Source organism: Mustela erminea, chromosome 3 (genome assembly GCF_009829155.1).
Source record: "Mustela erminea isolate mMusErm1 chromosome 3, mMusErm1.Pri, whole genome shotgun sequence".
NCBI classification, from domain to species: domain Eukaryota; kingdom Metazoa; phylum Chordata; class Mammalia; order Carnivora; family Mustelidae; genus Mustela; species Mustela erminea.
In genome coordinates this window covers 90863796-90883454 of record NC_045616.1, presented here as the reverse complement: position 1 = coordinate 90883454, position 19659 = coordinate 90863796, and the positions used below count along the sequence as shown (strand labels likewise).

The window sequence follows — 19659 nt, the reverse complement described above, 5'->3', positions numbered from 1 at the left end:
GCTTCTGGCTAAACAGGGAGCCCTATGTGGGGCTTGATCCCAGGACCTCAGGATTATGACCTGAGTAAAAGGCAGATGCTTAGCCATCTGAGCCACCCAGGTGCCCCACATCCTGCCTGTCTTGATATAGGGAGATTGAATTGGTCCTAAGTGAATTTGGGAAAACAAAGAAAATCACAAGCATCCTGAGTGTTTCAGAGTTTTAATCCATATGTATCATCATAAAAGGTAACAGGGTCTTCATTTAGAGTACAGAAAAAAAAATGGTGTCAATAGCAAAGCTTCCTGATAAAAAATGATCAAAGTTTGATTTGTAATTTAATCCGCATTTTGGAACAAAAAATTCTCATTAGAGAAGCTAAATACATTTTGTCCCAGAAAAAAATATGCCCTATGTGAATCCCTTTACATGCACGTGTACACCCCTAAGCTAAGCCCTGAAGGATCAAAAACAACTGGCTGAGAACAGGTGGTTCAGTGTGAGCGAAGTACTCACTCACCAAGCACCTCACCCCCTTCCTTGGGTTCTTTGCACAAACAACCTGCAGATTTACGCATTTCTGTTGCACCTATTTCCAAAAGCTGCTTGCAGGCAACCTCCCAAGTCCATTTTTAAAGGTCACCAAAGTTTGTTTTAAACAGCTAGAGTTACCAAGAACTCTGATTCAGCTCTTTTCTAAGTGGAACTGTCAAGCCCTGCCTGTCTCCCAAACCCCGCCTCCCCCAGTCACATTTTCTAAGCCGTACCTCCCCCGGGAGCCACGCCTCTCAAGCCACACCTCCCCAGGTCCTGTCTCAAGCTCTCCTCCCCGGGCCACACCTCCTAAACTGTGCCTCCCCGGGCCACGCCTCTCAGACCACGCCCACTCCCTAGGAGAGCCTCCCCCTGATGGGCCCAGCCTCTGAGCATCTCTTGGTTGGTGCAACTGATTAAGAGTTGCTTCTGTTTTCTGCTTTGTGGTCCCATATGAACAGTCCATGCCACTATTGCTAATGCAGATGGGCCAGCAACAACCATCGACTAGCTGGAAGATTTGTTTCTCATTGAGTGACACATCATTGATGTCACAGAGTTCCTATACCTTCAAAAACAATCAGGAAAGGGTAGGTAGGCTTGGAATCTTCACTGTGTCTTAGTGGGCTGTGATCAAACAGGTTGCTTCAAGTTTAAGCTGTCATTTTCTCAGGAGGGTGTGGTAACCCAGGTACATGCAGTTGTCAGAACTCATCAAATGTACACCTACAAGCTATTCCTTTTATTGAATGTGAATTATATCCAAATTGCAAAAGGAAACTAATAAAACTAGGACAGGAGGCCAGAGAAGAAAACCAGGGGCTTCTGAGAGTCATTAGTCTTCATGGGAGGAGAGGTGAGAACGGGGAGGAAGTTCAGCCAAGAATGCATCATCTCAATGTGATAACAAGGAAACATGAAGCAAACCACAAATGAAGAAGGTTTTATTCATAAGAAGGGAGGCAGCACACTAATAAAAAATGCTGGTGTCGTTAAAAAGAAAGAAAAGCTGTAGAAATGATCCAGATTAAAGGAACTAGGGGCTGGCTGGCTCAGTCGGCAGAAGAGTGTGACCCTTGATCTTGGGGTCATGAGTTTCAGCCCCACGTTGGGTGTGGTGCTTACTAAAAACAAAAATAAATAAAGGAACCTGAAGAATCATGACGACTAAGTGCAGTAACTCGCTGGACTAGATCCTGCACTAGTGAAGGGAGGAATGCCATACAGGTCAGTACAAGATCAATTGGTAACTTGAGTATAGTTAGTAACATTAGGTACAGGTACTGTCAACATATATTATGAGACTGATAACTACTCTGGCATTTAAGGCAGTATCTCTATTGTTAGGCAACAATTACTGAAGGATTTAAGGGTAAAGAACCATTCAGTATCTAACCCTGAAATGGTTCAGAAAATAATGTTATGTACCTATGTGTGAAAAAGATATGCATGTGTATACAGAGAATTTCCTTATTGCTTACCTTGCGGAAAAGGATTTAAAAAAAAAAAAAGTGCAAGTTTGGGTCTTGTTGACAAAGCCAGTTCAAAGTTTATCAGATGTTTTTCCAACATTGGCACCTCCAAACAAGGAAGATTTTTATGAGGATCTTTCTTATCAGTAACTCCTGAAAGCCAAGTCATACCCATACCTCATTCATGAAACCCTTGATTCCGGGTCAGGTCACTGATCTTGAAGATGAACACAGCCCAGGCAAAGTTTATGCACTGGGACAGGGACATCTGTTCAGTGAGATGGGAGTGGGGAGGGAGAGAGAGAGCACTCAACCCATAAAACAAATGAGGTAAAATGTTAACATTAGGTGAATCCAGGGAAAGGATGTATAAGCGTGTTCTCTGTATAAATTTTTCTTTTTTGACCTTTATTGCAAGCTGGAAATTATTTCCAAATAAGTGTGTGTGTGTGTGTGTGTGTGTGCGCTTTAACGCTGGGGATGAGGGAGCTAGAAGGAGTTCCAGTGGCCTTGTGTTCAGAAGGCGCTGGCTGCCAGTTAGAGTCATGTTGGTATTCCAGAGGATGGCAATCCCCTGACAATTATATTGCTTTAATAGCCATAAATGGAGAATTCTTAAGCAGTAAAAACTAGATTGCTTATATAACAAATGTGGGAGAATCTCAGAGAAGTTCCTTATTGCTTATCCTGGGAAGAAAAGGGAAAAAAGTACAGGTGTTTTGTTGATAAGGCATGTTGGAGGTTGGGCAGGTATTTTTTTCAACATTTGTACCTCTACATAAGCAGAATGTTATCAGGACACTCTCCTTCAATCAGTAACTTCTGAGAACCACATCCTACCGGTAGTTGATTCATGAAAACCTTGACTCTTGGGTCAGGTCAGTGCTACTTGGACGTGGGCATGACCCAGGGAAGGTTGAGATGTTGGGACAATTATATCTATTCTGTCTCATCCCAGAATTTCCCAGGGTGACGCTGGCAGCATCATAGTGGATTTGGAAAAGGAAGGGGTGGGCAATGATATCTCAGTGGGCTTTCAAAGACCACAGTGTCTGATCTTGCTCTGAGCTCAGAGGCCCTTTGCCCTCAGGGGTGGCCACCACACTTGCTCCCTTCCTGGGGGATCTGCTGTGGAAGTGAACAGGACTCAGCCTCCTGGCCATGCTGTAGTTGGCTGAATGCACAAGTCTCTAATTAGTCTCTTCCTCTTGCACAAAAAGAAAATACAGGATTCATTTGTCCAAGCACACTTCCCAGGCAAATAGGAATCTCCCCCTCTACCTTACCTCCTTCTGGGATGAGCAGAAAGAAAGGTTGTACTTGACTCTCAGATCTTCAGTTTGGACTATAGAATCATGAACCTGAATCTTTGCTCCTAACCTTTCATCTGATAAGGATGGGACTGTATGGGGAACTTGGAAATTCAGCTGTTCGGTAATGAAAGTTATTGCCTCTTTGTCAGCATGTGCAAAATCAAAGTGAGATGCCACATACAGGGAACTAAACCCAGGTGGTAACGTAGGTGTGTGTCACAGGGAAGCTTCGTTCTGTTTCTTTCCTGGCCATACCATGTTGGTTCCTCAAGAACGGAGTGTTGAAAATAAGAGTGCACTGCATCAGCCCTGGGACTGGGGAGCCTTTCTGGTCAGGAGTCAAAGCTGAGATAAAGCGTCCGCAGCTGGGGAGATGAGCATCAGAGAAGGAGACGGGAGCCTGGTGGAAGGATTAAAAGGAAGAGACAGAGTCACTGCTTGCTAGCCAAGGCTGGAGGGACAGCATGTCCAGCCCTCCAGCCCATGTATCCTCCAAATTCATGCCCGTCGTCTCAGTCTCAGTAATGATTTGTGGGTAAATTATTCTCCCCCTACAGTGTTCCTAGTACCATGCTCAGCTCTTTATAATATTGCCCTACGCATACTGACCTGTTCTCTTCTTTTTCCTTTAGAAATGTTTGCTGCTTTATTAAGAAATGATTGACATATAACATTGTGTACATTTAAGGTATACAACTTGATTATTTAATATGCATGTGTATTGTGAAGTGGTTACCGAGGTAAGGTTAGTTAACACATTAGTCATATCCTATAGTTACCCTGTGTGTGTGTGTGTGTGTGTGGAGAGAACTTTTGAGATCTACTTTTTTAGCAACTTTTTATGCAATAAGTAGTTGGCCCATTATCTTTTTTTTCTTTTTAAGATTTTATTTACCTATTTGACAGACAGAGATCACAAGTAGGCAGAGAGGCAGGCAGAGAGAGAGGGGAGAGCAGGCTCCCTGTGGAGCAGAGAGCCCAACATGGGGCTTGATCCCAGGACCCAGAGATCATGACCTGAGATGAAGGCAGAGGCTTCACCCACTGAGCCACCCAGGTGCCCCTGACCTATTATCTTTTTTTAAAGTTAAGGAACCAAAGGCTGAAAAGTGTGGCCTACCAAGGTTGAGAAGTTTTTAAGTAGTGGGTTTTGGATTTGGAACCAGAACAGTCTGGGTCCAAATCTCATATGCTTTTTTTTGTTGTTGTTAACATATAATGTACTATTTGCCCCCAGGGACACAGGGCTGTGAATCATCAGTCTTACATATTCCACAAGACTCACCATAGCACATACCCTCCCCAATGTCCATCCCTCCACCACCCCATCCCTACCTCACCCCCCGCCCCCGCAACCCTCAGTCTGTTCCGTGATATTAAGAGTCTCTTATGGTTTGTCTCCCTCCCGATCCTACCTTGTTTCATTTTTTTCCTTCCCTACCCCCCAAGACCCTCTGCCCTGCCTCTCAAATTCCTCATATCAGAGAGATCATATGATAATTGTCTTTCTCTGATTGATTTATTTCATTCAGCATAATACCCTCTAGTTCCATCCATGTTGTCGCAAATGTTTCATTTCTTTTGATGGCTGCGTAGTATTCCATTGTATATATATATACCACATCTTCTTTATCCTTTCATCTGTTGATGGACATCTAGGTTCTTTCCGTAGTTTGGCTATTGTGAACATTGCCGCTATAAACATTTGGGTGCACGTGCCCCTTCGGATCACTACCTTTGTATCTTTAGTGTAAATACCCAGTAGTGCAATTGCTGCGTCATAGGGTAGCTTTATTTTCAACTTTTTGAGGAACCTCCATGTTGTTTTCCAGAGTGGAGGCACCAGCTTGCATTCCCACCAACAGTGTAGGAGGGTTCCCCTTTCTCTGCATCCTCGCCAGCATCTGTCGTTTCCTGACTTGTTAATTTTAGCCATTCTGACAGATGTGAGGTGGTATCTCATTGTGATTTTGATTTGTATTTCCCTGATGCCTAGTGATGTTGAGCACTTTTTCATGTGTTTGTTGGTCCTTTGGATGTTTTCTTTGCAAAAGTATCTGTTCATGTCTTCTGTCCATTTTTTGATTGGATTATTTGTTCTTTGGGTGTTGAGTTTGATACGTTCTTTATGGATTTTGGATACTAGCCCTTATACAACTGACAGAATCGGAGAAGATACTCGTATGTTTTTTTTAACCAACTGTGCACAAGTACACACACCCACATACTCATACAGAGTACATTGATTTTGCAACCTCTGCTTCAGGGAAAAGTTTGGTACAGCTTGGTCATCTTTGATCTTGGACATTCCGCAGTCACTGCTGCTTACAAAGACATAACGGTGGTTGACCAAAAGCCCTTCAGGCACCTGGTGCTTTCTCACCCAGCAGGCAATAGTCTCCAGTCTGGCTGTACAGCTGGCTGCACATGTTGGTCTTCCTGCTGGAGCTTGAGAATCTCGGTTTGAATTGCTAGGGTCAGAAGTTTTGATAAAAACCAACAGGCCGTGGGAGTGGAAATTGTCAATGGGCCAGGCTGGCTCCAGCGCTGGAGATGGGCCAGTCTCTTGCCCCCTGGGTCACTTTTCATCTTCTTCTCCCTGTCTTTGCAGCCAACCTTGGTTTGAAACCCAGGGCAGTGGCTCTTGGGGTGCAGCCCATTTACCAGGGGCCTGTGCATTGCATCGCAACCATCGTGCGGACTGAGGGCCTGGCAGGGATGTACCGGGGCGTTGGTGCCATGCTCCTGAGGGATGTCCCAGGCTACTGCCTCTACTTCATCCCCTATGTGTTCCTGAATGAGTGGATCACACCTGAGGCCTGCACAGGCCCCAGCCCCTGTGCCGTGTGGCTGGCCGGTGGCATGGCAGGTAAGGACAGCCGTACTGACCCCTGTCCCTGGGCTGACCTTTATCCTGGGATGACTGGGAGGCCTATCATGCCCTTCTCAGCCCAGAAAAGGGCACAATTCATCTAGCCACTCATTCAACAATTCTTTATTCAGCACCTACTATGTGCCAGACCGAGCCAGTCAGAGGAAAGCCTGGGAATGGGGAATGGTCTCCCTCTATTTTGCCTCTCCTTTCCTCTGGATCTGTGGGAATGGCAAGTTCCTATTCAGGATTGTGGAACTTCCAGTCAGAAGATGTACTCTGACCCTTTCTTCTGTGTTAGGTATTACTGAGCTTTGAAGAGGAAATCTGTTATTGGGGTTCACTGTTTTTGAATGTTGACAGAGCAAACCCTTTCTAAAGTGAGAATTTCATTAACTCTTTAAGGGAAGAATCAGTCTTCCCATTTTTCAGATGAGAAAACTGAGGTTCAGAGAGATTAAGTGACCAAGGGCACACAGCTAATTAAGACAGCATAGCAGGGACTCTGCAGTCAGCAAGATCCCAGTTCAAATCCTCTCTTCCTCATTTGGTGACCATGGGCTGGTTACTCACCCTCCCTATTCAGAAACCACACAGTATTCCCACTTCGTTTTGGGTAAAAATCAGTGTTCTTACAGTGGTTTTCAGTCCCTTTATGATCCAGTTGCCTGTTACCCTTCTGCAATTTTTTTCTGCTCCTCTCCCCTTGCTTGCTCTGCTCCAGCCAGACTGGTCTCCTTGCTTCACCCTGACCATGCCTGGCTTCTCTCCACATCAGGGCCTTTGCACTTGCTATACCTGCTGCCTGGATTTAGCAATATGTAGGTCATCAGGGACTGTGACAAGACCCATTTTGGTGAAGAGAGGGGTGTAAACACTCAACTGAAGTGGGACTAGGAGAGAATGGGATGAAAGAAATTGGACAGTCTGAGGACACACAACATGTCTGAGGGGTTTAGCTGTGCTGTGATTGGAAAGAGTGGTATGCAGCTCTCTCCAGAGAAAGGTAGGGAAATCAAGAGAGGGATGCTTTTTAAAAAGACTGATAACACAGCATGTGTGATATTGATGGGAAAGATCTTCTGGAAAGAAGAAAATTGATATTCTTCTCCACTTCCCCCGCCCCCATATCATCATCATTAGCTATGCTCAAAACTCAGCAAACACATAACAAAGCCCATTTCTTACCTGCCAAACACCAGTGTCCGCCCTCTGCCCTCATGTGTGTGAGGTCCGGCCTCTGCCAGATCCTAGTAAGTGCTTACTAAGCACTAGCTGGCTGAGAGGACAAGGCCCCTACCATTCTCGATTCTGGTGAGAGCAGGTTTGAGTGCCCTGGTAGGTAGACTACATTTTGTGTTGCCCTTGCCCATGGGCTGAGGAACAGGAGAGTATGCCCGGGAGTACATGGACAGACTCCAGGGGAAGCAGCCCCATTATCCGGCAGGAGGCAAGAGGGAAGGGAGGTGTGGAGGATTCCCAGGGAATCATGGGCAGGAGGCCATGGCGGCTGGAGGCTGGGATGGGCAGTGGGTCCAGGACAGGCTAAGGCATCATTTGGGAGTCTCTGGACAGCAATTACTAAACTTTGCAAACCAGCTGCCCTGGACTTTGGCATCAGTTTGTTTTTCTCTTCCTGTCTAAGGACGTGCCAATTTTCATGTTTATACAATAACCTGGCATTGTTTTCCAAGAGTCCTTTAAAGTCACAGAAGTGCTCAAACTAGGGCACCTGAGCTTCTCCAGTGAGGATGACCTAGTGTTACATCATCCCGAGGCTTCAGTTTCAGATATTCAGAAAAGTGACCAGATCTGTAAAGACCTTCCTGCTCTTTCCAATACTTGGCCCTTCATTGGCAAGCAGCCTATCTGCAAGTGTTTGTTTAGCTTCTCTGTATTCAGAGTCCCTTCTGTTTCTGTGGAGCTGCAAGCCTTCCGCCACAGCCTTTGCTCTGGGCTGTGGCCCTTGGTGCCCTGGAAAGGCACTGCCAAGGATTGGTGGGGCCTATTCTTGTCTCTCCAGTAAAAGCTGCCAATAAAGGCATCCGGACAAAGCGCTGGCTGTGGGCCTGGCACTGTGCTCAATGCTTTGTGTGCATCCATTTATTCATCCTAACAGGAACCCCATAAAGGTCAGTACTGTAGGCCCAGAGGAGGAGACTTCTCTAAAGTTCCACAGTGACTGGTGAGGGAAGTTCAGGGATGGCCTTCACAGGTCCTGACTGAGCTCTTTCCATGTCCCCCAGCAGCTGTTAAGCCTGTAAATGATGGGAAGGGGCAGGGAGCCACGTCCCCAACAGATTTCAACCAGCCAGTCCCTGACACCTGTTTGTCTCTCTCTTTACAGGAGCAATTTCTTGGGGGACAGCAACTCCTATGGATGTCGTGAAAAGTCGACTCCAAGCTGATGGGGTTTATTTAAACAAATACAAAGGTGTCCTGGATTGTATCTCCCAGAGTTACCAGAAGGAAGGTCTTAAAGTAAGCCCCACAGCGGTGACATGGGGTCATGTCAGTCCCGGGAAGGTGGGCCAGACATTTTGGGGGATATGAGATTACAGAGAGCGAAATCAGGAAACTGAAGTTCTGGCAGTTACCACATCAAGCCCTACTTAGGATCCTTGTCTCATCTAGTCCATGCCCCAGGTTGGAGGAAGAGACAGGCTCAGAGAGGGCTGGTAACCTACCTGAGGTCATGCAGCCGGTACATGGAAGAACCGGGACCTGGACCCACATCTCCCTGTCACCAAAGCTTGCCTTCTCATCAGGAAAGGCTTGGAGGTACTTCCTCACTCAGTACTTGGTGCCTCATCCTCCAAGTAGGGGGTCCCAGAGCCACATTGGTCATCACATCTCACAATGTCTAGTCCCCTGGTCTGTCTTCTTCTCTCTCACCCCATTCGAGTCCACATCCTGTCACCTTTGGGCTCAGCTGTGGGGAAGCCTGCAACTTGGCCTTGCTTCCTTTCTCTTTCCTCCTCCCTGCACCCAAAGGGCTTGTCTAAATCCAAGCCCCTTCTGGTGTCTGAACTGTCCCAGGATGACAACCGGAATTCCAAGTTTGGCATCTAAAGCTATAAACAAAATCATCTCTGTCTATATTGCCACCTGTGATAACTCCTAGTATCCTCCAGAGAAACCGTCATGCATGTTCTACCTCCGGGGGGGCCCCTCCAGGTTTCTTGACTTCCCCCTTCAAGTCAGCAGACTCAAGTTAAAGTCAGCCTGGCTACTCATGAGGTGGGGGAGGTCCAGGCAAGCTGTTTCACCTCTGGGCCTCCATTTCTCCAAGGATAATCACCCCTACCATGAACAACAGGGATATTTGCTAGTAGGATTAAATTAGGCATCTAAGAAATACTTTAACTTCATGCATAACATATAGAGTGTATTTACAAAGAGTTAGGCATTGTTCTTGGCTTTACTATTAGTGTTAGTAGTTTCACTAGTGTTAATGTTACTACTGGATGCTGGACCTTTCTTCACATGGCTGCCTCATCCCCAGCCCTCCAGTCTTGGCTCACTATCCACTCCAGTACATCCAGACTCTCTCTCCCCACCGCCCTCTCTCTCTCTCTAACACACACACACACACACGCGCGCGCGCGCGCACACGCTGGCCAAGTCCTTTTTTCTCCAGATGCTCCCAGACTGCAGCTGAGATAGGCTAGAGCCAGTCCATGGGCTGCTGAAGCTCCCACTGCCAGTACTGAGGTCTCTCTGCCCAGCCCCTGATACACAGGCAGGCAGGACTCTTGCTTCCATCGGGATGTGCTCCTGGATCCCAGAACTCCCACAGAGGCACCTGTGTGAGTGGATGGATGCCGAATTTATGTTGTTGGGGTGGGGACAAGATAGGGACATTTTATACTGTCATGTTGCTGATGTCACTCTCATCATTAATTCACCTTTACTGAGCTCTTTGTTTCTTCGTACAGATTCAGGTTACTCTCTAGTGCTGTTTCGTTTCAGCCTCCACAGCCCCTTTGAGCATTTCTTGCAGGGTAGACCGAGTGGTGATGAACTTCCTTGGCTTTTGTTTATCTGGAAATGAACCTGGGAATAAGACCTTCAGTCTCAAAGCATAGTTTTCCTGGATACAGGATTCTTGACTGACATTTTTTCTTTTAGCTCTTTGGCTATGTTGGCCTGTTGACTTCTGGTCTCTAAAGTGTCTGATAAGTAATCTGCTATTAAACCTATTGAGGATTATTTCTATATAATGTGCTCCTTCTATCTTGCTGCTTTCAAAAGTTTGATTATAATGTGTCTTGATGTGGGTTTCTTAGAGTTTATTTTACTTGGAGTCATTACGTTTCTTTGATGTTTATAGTCCTGTCTTTCACCAAACTTGGGAAGTTTTTGGCTATTACTACTCCAGACATTCTCTGCCCTCTCTTCTCCTTTTGGGACTCCCATAATGTGTATATTTGTTTCCTTGACAGTTTCCCACAGATCCCCTAGGCTCTTTTCACTGTTCTTCAATTTTGTTTCTTTTTCTCAACTGCAGTAATTTCCATTGTCTTATTTTTAAGTTTGCTCATTCTTTTTTCTGCCTGCTCAAATATACCTTTGAATCCTTTTAGTGAATTTTTCATTCCAGTTACTGTGCTTTTCAGCTGAAGAATTTTTGTCTGCTTTCTTTCTAGATTTTTTATTTCATATTGATGTTTTCATTTTGTTCATGTATCATTTTCTGGACTTTCTTCATCTCTTCCTTTAGTTTTTCAAGTATCTTTAAGGTAGTTCCAAAGTCTTTGTCAGCTTGATCTGCTGTCAGGTCTTTTTCAGGGACAGTTTCTCTTGATTTATTTTTTCTTTGAATGGACCATACTTTCTTGTTTCATTTTATGCCTTATTATTTTTTATTGAAGATTAGACTTTAATTATGAATTTAATTTAATTATGTGTTAATTCTGGAAATCAGATTTCTCCCCTCTTTCCCCAGTGTCTGGTGTGTTTTGTTATTGTTTTTGTTTATTGTTTCACTTTTCAGATTGTTGTAGGCTGTGTTTTTGCCAAAGATCAGCCCGAAGTGTAAACTTAAGGTCTTCTCAGTTCTTTTCTGAGCCTTTCTCTGGGAATGCATGGTCACTTTCCAACTTTCCCATACATGAAGTTGCTTTTGAATGTCCTAGTCTTTAACATCTAGCTTCCAAAAAGAAAAGAGAAAAGGAAAGAGAAAAATGACAGGGGAAAGGGGCATTGGCCAGAAGAGGAAGGACTTGCCTCAGTGGGGGTAGAAGAAACAACCATGGCTCCTTTCCTCTTTGCACTTCTGTGATCAGAAACAGCAATCAGTGATCAAAACACAGATCTCCAATATTTGCAAGACAGAATCGTTATTGTCCTCTCTGGCTTCCACAAGCTGTGTGTGTCAAAATATTAATGTGTCCTAATCCTATAAAGTCTACAGAGTCTTAATATATTGCTTATATTATTTCATCCAAAAATTACTGTGCTCTGTTAGTAACAAGGTCCTGGAAGGCAACTGAGGTCAGATGATTGATTTCTTAATCTCAGTAGCATTGGTCCATAGTTTATATTCAGAGACAGGTTTTAGATAGAAGTAGCAGTATTCAGCTTGGATTAACCACTCACTGACTGCGAGTCATTTTTAATTCTTTTATTAGTTGGTTTAAAAATAGATAATGTATGAACATAGGAAGTTTCAAAAGGTAAAAGAGGATATAAGGCCGAATTGGCCCTCCTTGGTCTTCAATCTTCTCTCAAAGGCAATCACTGTTGTGAGTTTCTTCTAATGTATTCCAAAAACATTCACATTCTGTGCAAGTTTATATGTGGATAGTTATATTTATATATGTTTTTATATGTGTTTGCACGTAAACACAAAGAGAAACGTGACAACAACGTCCCTCATAGCCCTGTACAGCTGGCTTGTCTCCAAGTCCTTCCCAGCCGCAGGAGGAATGGCTTTTCTGGGGGCCCAGTAGATGGCTCCTGTCACAGCTGGCTCTGTGGTGCATCCATTCCCAAACTGTTTGTACCATGGCACACTGAGGCAGAGTAAGCCAACCTGTCCCCACCTCCCTATGGAAGGAAAACTCAGTGGGGATAAAGATTGAGGAAGGAGTAGAATAATGGTGATTGTACCCAATCACTGCCAAGTTTGGCAGTTCTTTGTAACTCACTTCATGATTACTAGGAAAGCAGCCTTTTTGATAAAGGGAATTAGAAGTCTAGGACTTTGGGGGCATTCCCAAATCAAAAAAGAAGTCTGTTCTCTGCCTGCCGTGACATTCGTCATGGGCTACTTGGGCCATTGCACACATTGGGAGAGTTACCATCGAGATCAGGAGGCCAGAAGAGGGAGTGGGTATCCTTCAGCTGCACGGAGGTGGCTGTTGGGAGGGGGTTTGTGACAGTGGCTTGAGACTGAACTTGAGACTAAGGAGAGGTGAGGAGAAACATTTGTAGAAAGAGCCATTTCCTGAGGTAGCAGAGCCGGCTGCCATTTTGTTCTGCCATCTGGGGACCGGGGCTGTCCCGCCACTTTCAGAATCCCCCACTACCACCAACCTCAGCAAGACTCTTTAAGCTCAGAGACTGTTCCCTTTTCACAACAAGGAATTCGTTCACTCCATCCATCCATTCATCCGTCCACTGATTCATTTATGTTTTATAAAGGGCTCTCTGGGCCAAGGAAAGCACTAGATGCTGGGGGTTCTGAAGTATAAATGTTGGGGATTCAGATGTGTAGATGCTGGGGGTTCCAAGGTAAACCACACAGAGCTCTGCTGTCACTGCCCTGACTGAGAGTAACAGGGATTCAGACAGATGATGGGTAGTTAGGGACAGTGTGAGAAGTGCTGTGATGGCAGAGATTCTGAGTGCACAGAAGACAGTGGGCCATGGTCCAGCTTGGGGTGGCCCTGGGAAGACTGCTAAAGGATACAGCTAGGCCTGGGGAACATTCCAGCAGATGGAACAGAAGACACCCAGTGGTGGAAGAGAGCTGGCTTCTTGGAGGAAAGACAGGTTGTTAACTTGCCCAGAATTTCAGGTGTAAGAGGCTTCCAAGAGAAAGTGCAGGGCCCAAGCATAAGGGTCTTGGCAGGCCAGGGAAGGATGTAGACTTCCCTGGGAAGTGGGGAGCCATCGAGGCTTCATGAGGAGAGACCAGCTCTGGTGGTTTTGTGTTCCAGAAGCTCAGGGTAAAAGCCAGCACGTCTGCACTTTGCCATCTCTGGGCCTTAGAGCAGAGAAGGCCAGGGCTGCTGGAAGGAGGTCATGTCTATATGTCTGGAGTGTTCTATGGTTCCCATAGGGCCTAGCACTGTGGGAGAGGAGGGCCACACTCCAATCTAGGCCCTGCCTGGCTCAGCCTCACAGAGCAGAGCCAAGCACAGGCCCACAAGGGAGTGTTTATGAGCACCCAGCATGGAATTTTCCTTTCGGAGCTCGGGCCAGTTCCTTGTTGTTATTCAGTCACTCTGGGTGAGCCTGGGGAATTCCAGAAAGGTTAGACATTAGATGCTACAAGTGTCCTGCTTGCCCCTGAATCAGTCCTGTGTTTAGTTGAGCCACTTGCTCCCTTTTGGGGGATCCTTGTCCATCAACTCCTTTCCCTGTGAGGGTCAAGACTCCCCCCAAACCCACAAAGGCCATTCTCTCCCCATCATAACCAGGCTATGTCTTGCAGGCTGACACAGAGTACTAGGGGGCAGGAGCCTCGCCTGAAGGAAGACATCTTGCTGTCCTTGCCAGTGACAGTGGCCTATACCTACCCTCACACCACAGTGCCTCACAGCCAAGAAGACTAGGGAAATGTACAAGGGCTGGATTTCTGCTTCTCCAAAATTCCCATACCAGCTCTATTTATTACACTTAGTAAATATACAGGAGTCAGCTAGGTGTACATTATATTCCTGACACTTGCTGGATCATTTATGCTTGCGTAGTGTTTCCCTTAGATGTGTTGTCTCTTCCCAGGGAAGACATTCAAGGACAGGCTCTCCCCACCTCCCCCCACCCCAAAGCCCTGATCTATTGTCATCACATTCTAGACTGTATTGTAATAATTCCCACATGGGGCTTATCTCTCCCTGGTAGGTTTTAAACCAGGCAAGGGCTGGAACCATATTACATTGATCAACTTCTACCCAGCACTGGGCAGGAAGATTCAGAGAGGGAGTGAGACATCTTATCATCTGCCCTTGCAACAGAAAGGATGGAAGACAGATACAGGGTTCTTGTATGAATGGCTAGTTAAGCAGGTCATCGATACAGGCCAGTACCCTCAGCACTCATACTGATGATTGAAGATTGACTGCCCCTCTGTGTAAAGATGGCTACTGAGAACGAGAGTGAGGGGACCATCAGCTTTCCAGGAACGCTGGCTGCGTGGCAGGCCTGTACAAGAACTTTGAAAGCAGCATCTTGTTTATTCCTTCGGCAACCATATTTGCTCAGTTGTATCATCACCCCCATTTTGCCATTGGGAAGTTGAGTTCCAGAGACTTCGCCATTTGCCCAAGTAACACAGCTGTTAAATGCCAAAGCTGTGTCTCCGCTTTCTTATCTACAGTCTTAAAAGTGTGGCCTGAGTTCTTCCCCACTCTGCCCCTTGGAGGACACCCTGTCAAAATGGTTGGTCCTGACTGGCTGCTCTGTCTACCATTGCAAAGTGAGGGCGGTGCAGAGCTGGGATATCCAGGTTCCAGAGAATTTGGTGCTTGCTTGCATGTGTGTCTGTGTGTGTGTGTGTACACACGTGCAGGTGGGTATATACATGAGAGCAGCAATTAAGCAAGTGTATGTGGGTGTTTGTGATGAACAGTTTGCCCACAGTATTTAGTGTATATGTACAAGGCTGGGCTGGAAAAGCCCAGTCACAGGTGATGTGGGTCAAGGCAGAGGCATGACTGGGGCATCTGGGGTGGTTTTGGTTCACCAGGGTCCTTTGGGCTCTGTGGAGTCCAGCCTGGGACTAGTGGCCAACATCCCCAGTCCTTCCTCCACGCCTCAGTGGTGGCCCTGCAGGGGGTCTGGATCATTCCTCTGTGATAACGCTGGCTCCTGCCACAGGTGTTTTTCAGAGGCATCACGGTGAACACCGTGCGCGGCTTCCCCATGAGCGCCACCATGTTCCTTGGGTATGAGCTTTCACTGAAGGCGATCCGTGGGGACCACACCGTGCCCAGCCCCTGAGCACCAGGTCAGTGTGCTTCCTTCCCAGCCAGGTGCACCTCCCTGGGGCTTGACACACTCTGCTTTGCCATGAACACTTGACTTTCTGAAACCTCCCTGTCATTCATTTTTTTCCTAATCTCTGCCATTTCTGGGGCTACAATGGCTACAATTCTGTCATCAGAAGACCCTTCTGAAATGCCCACCTGTGGCTGGTAGTGAGCAGGTGCCCAGTAACTGAGATTGGCATAGAATTTACCTGTTGATAGTGGGCTCACCTATCTGTTTTCCCATCCAGTGGTGTCAGCAGCCCTCAGAGAGAAGTGTACTTCACTTTACTATACAAATTCAATAAGTTAGGCCCAGAAGTGAGGACTTAAACCACATTGTCCACTCTCTGTCACAGGCATCATCTCCCCACCTCCCTCCTGGACTCAGAGCATGAGTCTGAGAGCCACCAGTGGCTCCCAAAGCCCTGGAGGACAGCCTTTTCCCGAGGTCCCTGCCTCCTACTCCCTTTCTTTCTTCATCTCTCATTGCAAAAGATCACTGCAGCCCAAGGGATCTAAAAAACGAAATCTGAGCAAGTGACTCCCTTCGTCAAATGCCCTCAGTGGCTCCCTCATTGCCCTTTAGGTAAAGTTTTAGTCATCAACCCCGTCACCACCAGCATCCTGAAAATCACATTCTTACTCTTGCCTCTGGGTCTTTGCACAAACTCTCCCAACCTCACACCATCTTGTCACACCCCACCGCATCCCCCTTGTCCTTCACCAATTCTTCTTTGTCATGCAGGCTTTAGTCTACAGGTCTTTTCCTCCAGGAAGCCTGCCCTTATGCCTCAGCCAAGATGAGTTGTGCCTGCTGTAGGCTCTCCCCTGCAGCCCCTGCTCAGCCCCTACCACATCCCCTTGCATCATAACTGCCTGATGACTTTCCTCACTCCCCAGCCAGCGTGAAAGTCCTAGGGGAGCTGTGACTGTTTCTTCACGTCTCTATTGCTGGTGCCTCGCATGGAACCTGACACAGAGACGGCCACTCAGAAACATCATTGAGAAGATGGACAATCAACTTCCGGCATCCCCTCAGCTCCTTCTCTTCTCCTCCTCCCTGTTTCTTCTTCTCTGGCTCCACAGTGGTAACTGCAGACCTGAGAAGACAAAGGGAAATGAGTCAGTGAATTTTCTAGTCAACAAGAAACCATTTTGCTTCGGCCTTGGTGACTGCAAATTCTGTCAAGAAGGATGGCCTTTGTCAGAAAGGTCTAGCAAACCTCCCTGCTGTTGACCCTGGGGCAGCCAAGGCCTGCTGGCATGTGTGAATGGGGCCAGACCCTAGACCCAGGGGAAGGGCATGATGGATGAGGCCGAAAAGACTGAGCCCAGGACAAGCCCTGGAGCGGCGGCTTTATATCAAATGCTTTAGCTTTTCACTAAAGCACCCACATTCATGGCTCTCTTGACTCTTCGCCCTCTCTTACAAAAGGAAAAGAGGAGTCACACATTTTGCATACTTAAACATCTTGTGTGAAGCACTACTGTCCTTGGGTTTTGTCTGGGGCAAGGCAGAGGAATAGTCTGGTTCTCAAAGCTGTGCTCAGATACTGGCCACTCTCCCTGTGACCAGAAGAGAGTGGCTTTCTAAAAAAATCCTGTAATAAAATCAGTGCCTCTTTACTATAGAAAAAAACAACAACAGAAAATATAAACAGAACAAAATAAAACACCTATTTTATGCACTATTTTATTACTCGTTCTTCCTATTTAAGAGCTCAGGACCGTCTTTCTATGTGGTTAAATATTCAGCAGCAGGGTGGCTTGAGAGCCAAGATCTGGCAGCTCCTGGAGAGGTGGACGCTTGCGTGAGCTGTCACGCCCAACCACTTGTCACCACCCTGTTGATTAACTACTTCAGGAGGAAGGAAGAAGTTTCTAGTAGGCCAAATTCTGATGGTCCTGGATTTGGCCTTTCAGAGCAGCGACCACCCCAGTTGGAAGCTCCTCTTTCTGAAAGTCCTCTCCTGGGACAATGAGGTACAGACGGGGGCTAGCCTTGGCCTACAGGCATGGGACAGGAGGCTGTGGCTCTCTGGTGGAAGAGAAGGATCCCCATTGACCTTTCGGGAGCCTCATCCTGACCTCATCATCTCACCCAAAGAGTTTCAGCTTTTGAGGCTCTTTATCAAGCCCTGGATTTGAATTTACCAAGTAGCTCTGAGTTCATGCCCAAGTCAAGCTCTAGGTGACAGCAGCGTCCAGTCTCTGAAGGCGTGGGAACTAGTGGCTCCTTCGGGAGTCCAGACTGGGGTCGGGGTGAGAGATGATCCATATTAGAGAGCCACAGAGCCCCCACAGTCCCTGTGAGGGTGTGGGAGGGTGACTTTCTCGTGTCCCTGGATGTAGGTGGTGGATGGGCTGGGACTGTTTCCAGTGTCTGCAGGGAGCAGAGTCCAACCCGCAACTCCTACAGCCTCCTTCCAACGAGCAGAAGCAGAGTTCTCCTTCACCCCCCACCAGCTCCCATGAAGAACGTTTACTTTTCATTCATCCTCTCCATTATTTGTCCCCCAGGATTACACATACGAGTGACCCAAGGGCTGTGTGAAACCCAGTGAATGCCACTTGAGGTGGTGCTTTGGGATGTGGTTCATTTTATCTGTTCACAGGGAGATACCAGACTACCATGAAAAGAAGTAGGGTCCCAGCCTGGGTCAGCAGTCAGCTCTTCAGCTTGTTGGAAGCCCACGATGCCAGCTGGGCCATCCGCTACCCACAGACCAGGATCCGCTGTCCCAGAAGCTTCCTGGAATAATTCTGGTCTACCTCCTGCTGTGACCTCCTTGCTCCAAACCTCACTGATCTACTTTCAATTCCTAGGAAATTCAATTTCAAGGAAAGAAGACAGATTCTTCTTGTAATATCTTTTTTTTGAACATTTAGGAATAACCCAGACCATCTCCTCGCCCTTCACATCTATTCTCCTGGTGATCCTCCGCCCACGGTTGCTTCACAGAAATGATTTTCTCAGTGGGTTGTTGACCCTTAGATCTTGCTGACTGATAACCTGGTTAGGTTAAGGCTATTTTTTTCATCCTTTCCCCCCAGAGCCAATGTCACCTGACCACAGCCTCATTGTGCTACTGTTGAAGGCAACCATCTAGAAACCCATGGGAGTGAATTTACTGAAGAGAAAGAAGGCGTCCTCTCCACTTATGCTGTGGGCTGGGTGGGTGCTCAGCCATTGGCGCTGAGAAGACCTCAGAATCCCTTCTTTCCCTGATCTGAGTACTCCGTTCCTTACCTCCTGGCTGGGGCCCCTCAGCGGCTGCCTGCGAAGGGAGCAGTGGACTGCTGACTGACACCAGCTAATTCCAATCTGTCCTGGCGCTGGGTCCAAAGCAGGGTAACGTCAACCCTGCCCGTGTGCCTGCTGTGTGTTCACTGGGAGTTCGAGGAGGAGCTCCCTGGTCTCCACATTGTCAGATAAAAACACTGAAAACCTCTTCAGGTCATTTCTGAATCCAGTGTTTCTGCCAGGCTTCTCGTGGCCCAGGTGGGCAGGAAGGGCGCCACCTGGGTGCCAAGCGCTGGTAAGGCACTTCGGAGGCCGTGGTGCTGAGCGCGCTGGGATGGGCATTCTCCGGGCCTTTTTGTCACATGGAGAACGAAACATAATAAAATATTTTTTCCACAGTCTGGTTTCCAGGATGGTTTCATTATTCTGAGTTTCCCTCTTGCTAGAACCACATGGGAAGGCCACTGCTCTTTGGCTGTCCTGTGGCATGGATCCATGACATCACTGTCACTTCTGTGCCCACAATAGGCATCCCTAATCAGTCAGAGAGCCTTTTCCTGATGCGCTAAATGCCACCTGAGAATCCCCAGTGTAGGTCCCTGGGTGGCCACCACCAGCCTGCAGAGCTGGCATACAAATTAATTGCCATTCTTAGCTTAAATCCCGGTGGGGAAAATATCCTTAGATTATTTTCCTTTCCCCTTTGGGACCGTCTTCCTTGATCTCTCTGTTCCCTCCTGCAGCACTACAGAAAAGAAAAAAAAAAAAAAAATCAGTCACTCAAAGGGTCTCTAAGCTGAGGAACTGCAGAATCGCCACTTGGTGGCAGCAAAGGTCAACAGAACCATCCACAGATGTCAGCTTCTGTTAGCTTGTGACCAGGGTCCTCCATGGTGAGAGTATCTGAGTCCCACTTCTCTTCGTGTTTTTGGGATCTCACCATCTACGTTGTTATTGTCTTTTTACTTCTCTGTAGTGGAGTGAACCTCAGGTGAGAGGGAATTCCACCTGGTATTCCAGGCCCAGGCTATTCTCAACTACCTT

The 19659-nt window shown here is 47.0% G+C and overlaps 1 protein-coding gene across 7 annotated transcripts in view; it reads left to right on the top strand.

Moving 5' to 3' along the window:
• Positions 1-19013, top strand: part of SLC25A48 (solute carrier family 25 member 48) — a 41775-nt gene extending 22762 nt beyond the window's left edge. The window contains exons 5-8 of one of the 7 annotated variants that reach the window (XR_004284058.1): positions 5911-6168; positions 8519-8652; positions 8806-8952; positions 15220-15288. Coding sequence is in view for 3 of the 7 variants with exons in the window: in XM_032336652.1 (XP_032192543.1) it covers positions 5911-6168; positions 8519-8652; positions 15220-15342 (515 nt within the window). In the remaining 4 variants the exon portion in view is untranslated. The other 6 variants (XM_032336652.1, XM_032336651.1, XM_032336654.1 and 3 more) reach the window with 6 other exon arrangements.
• Positions 19014-19659: the final 646 nt, after the last annotated feature.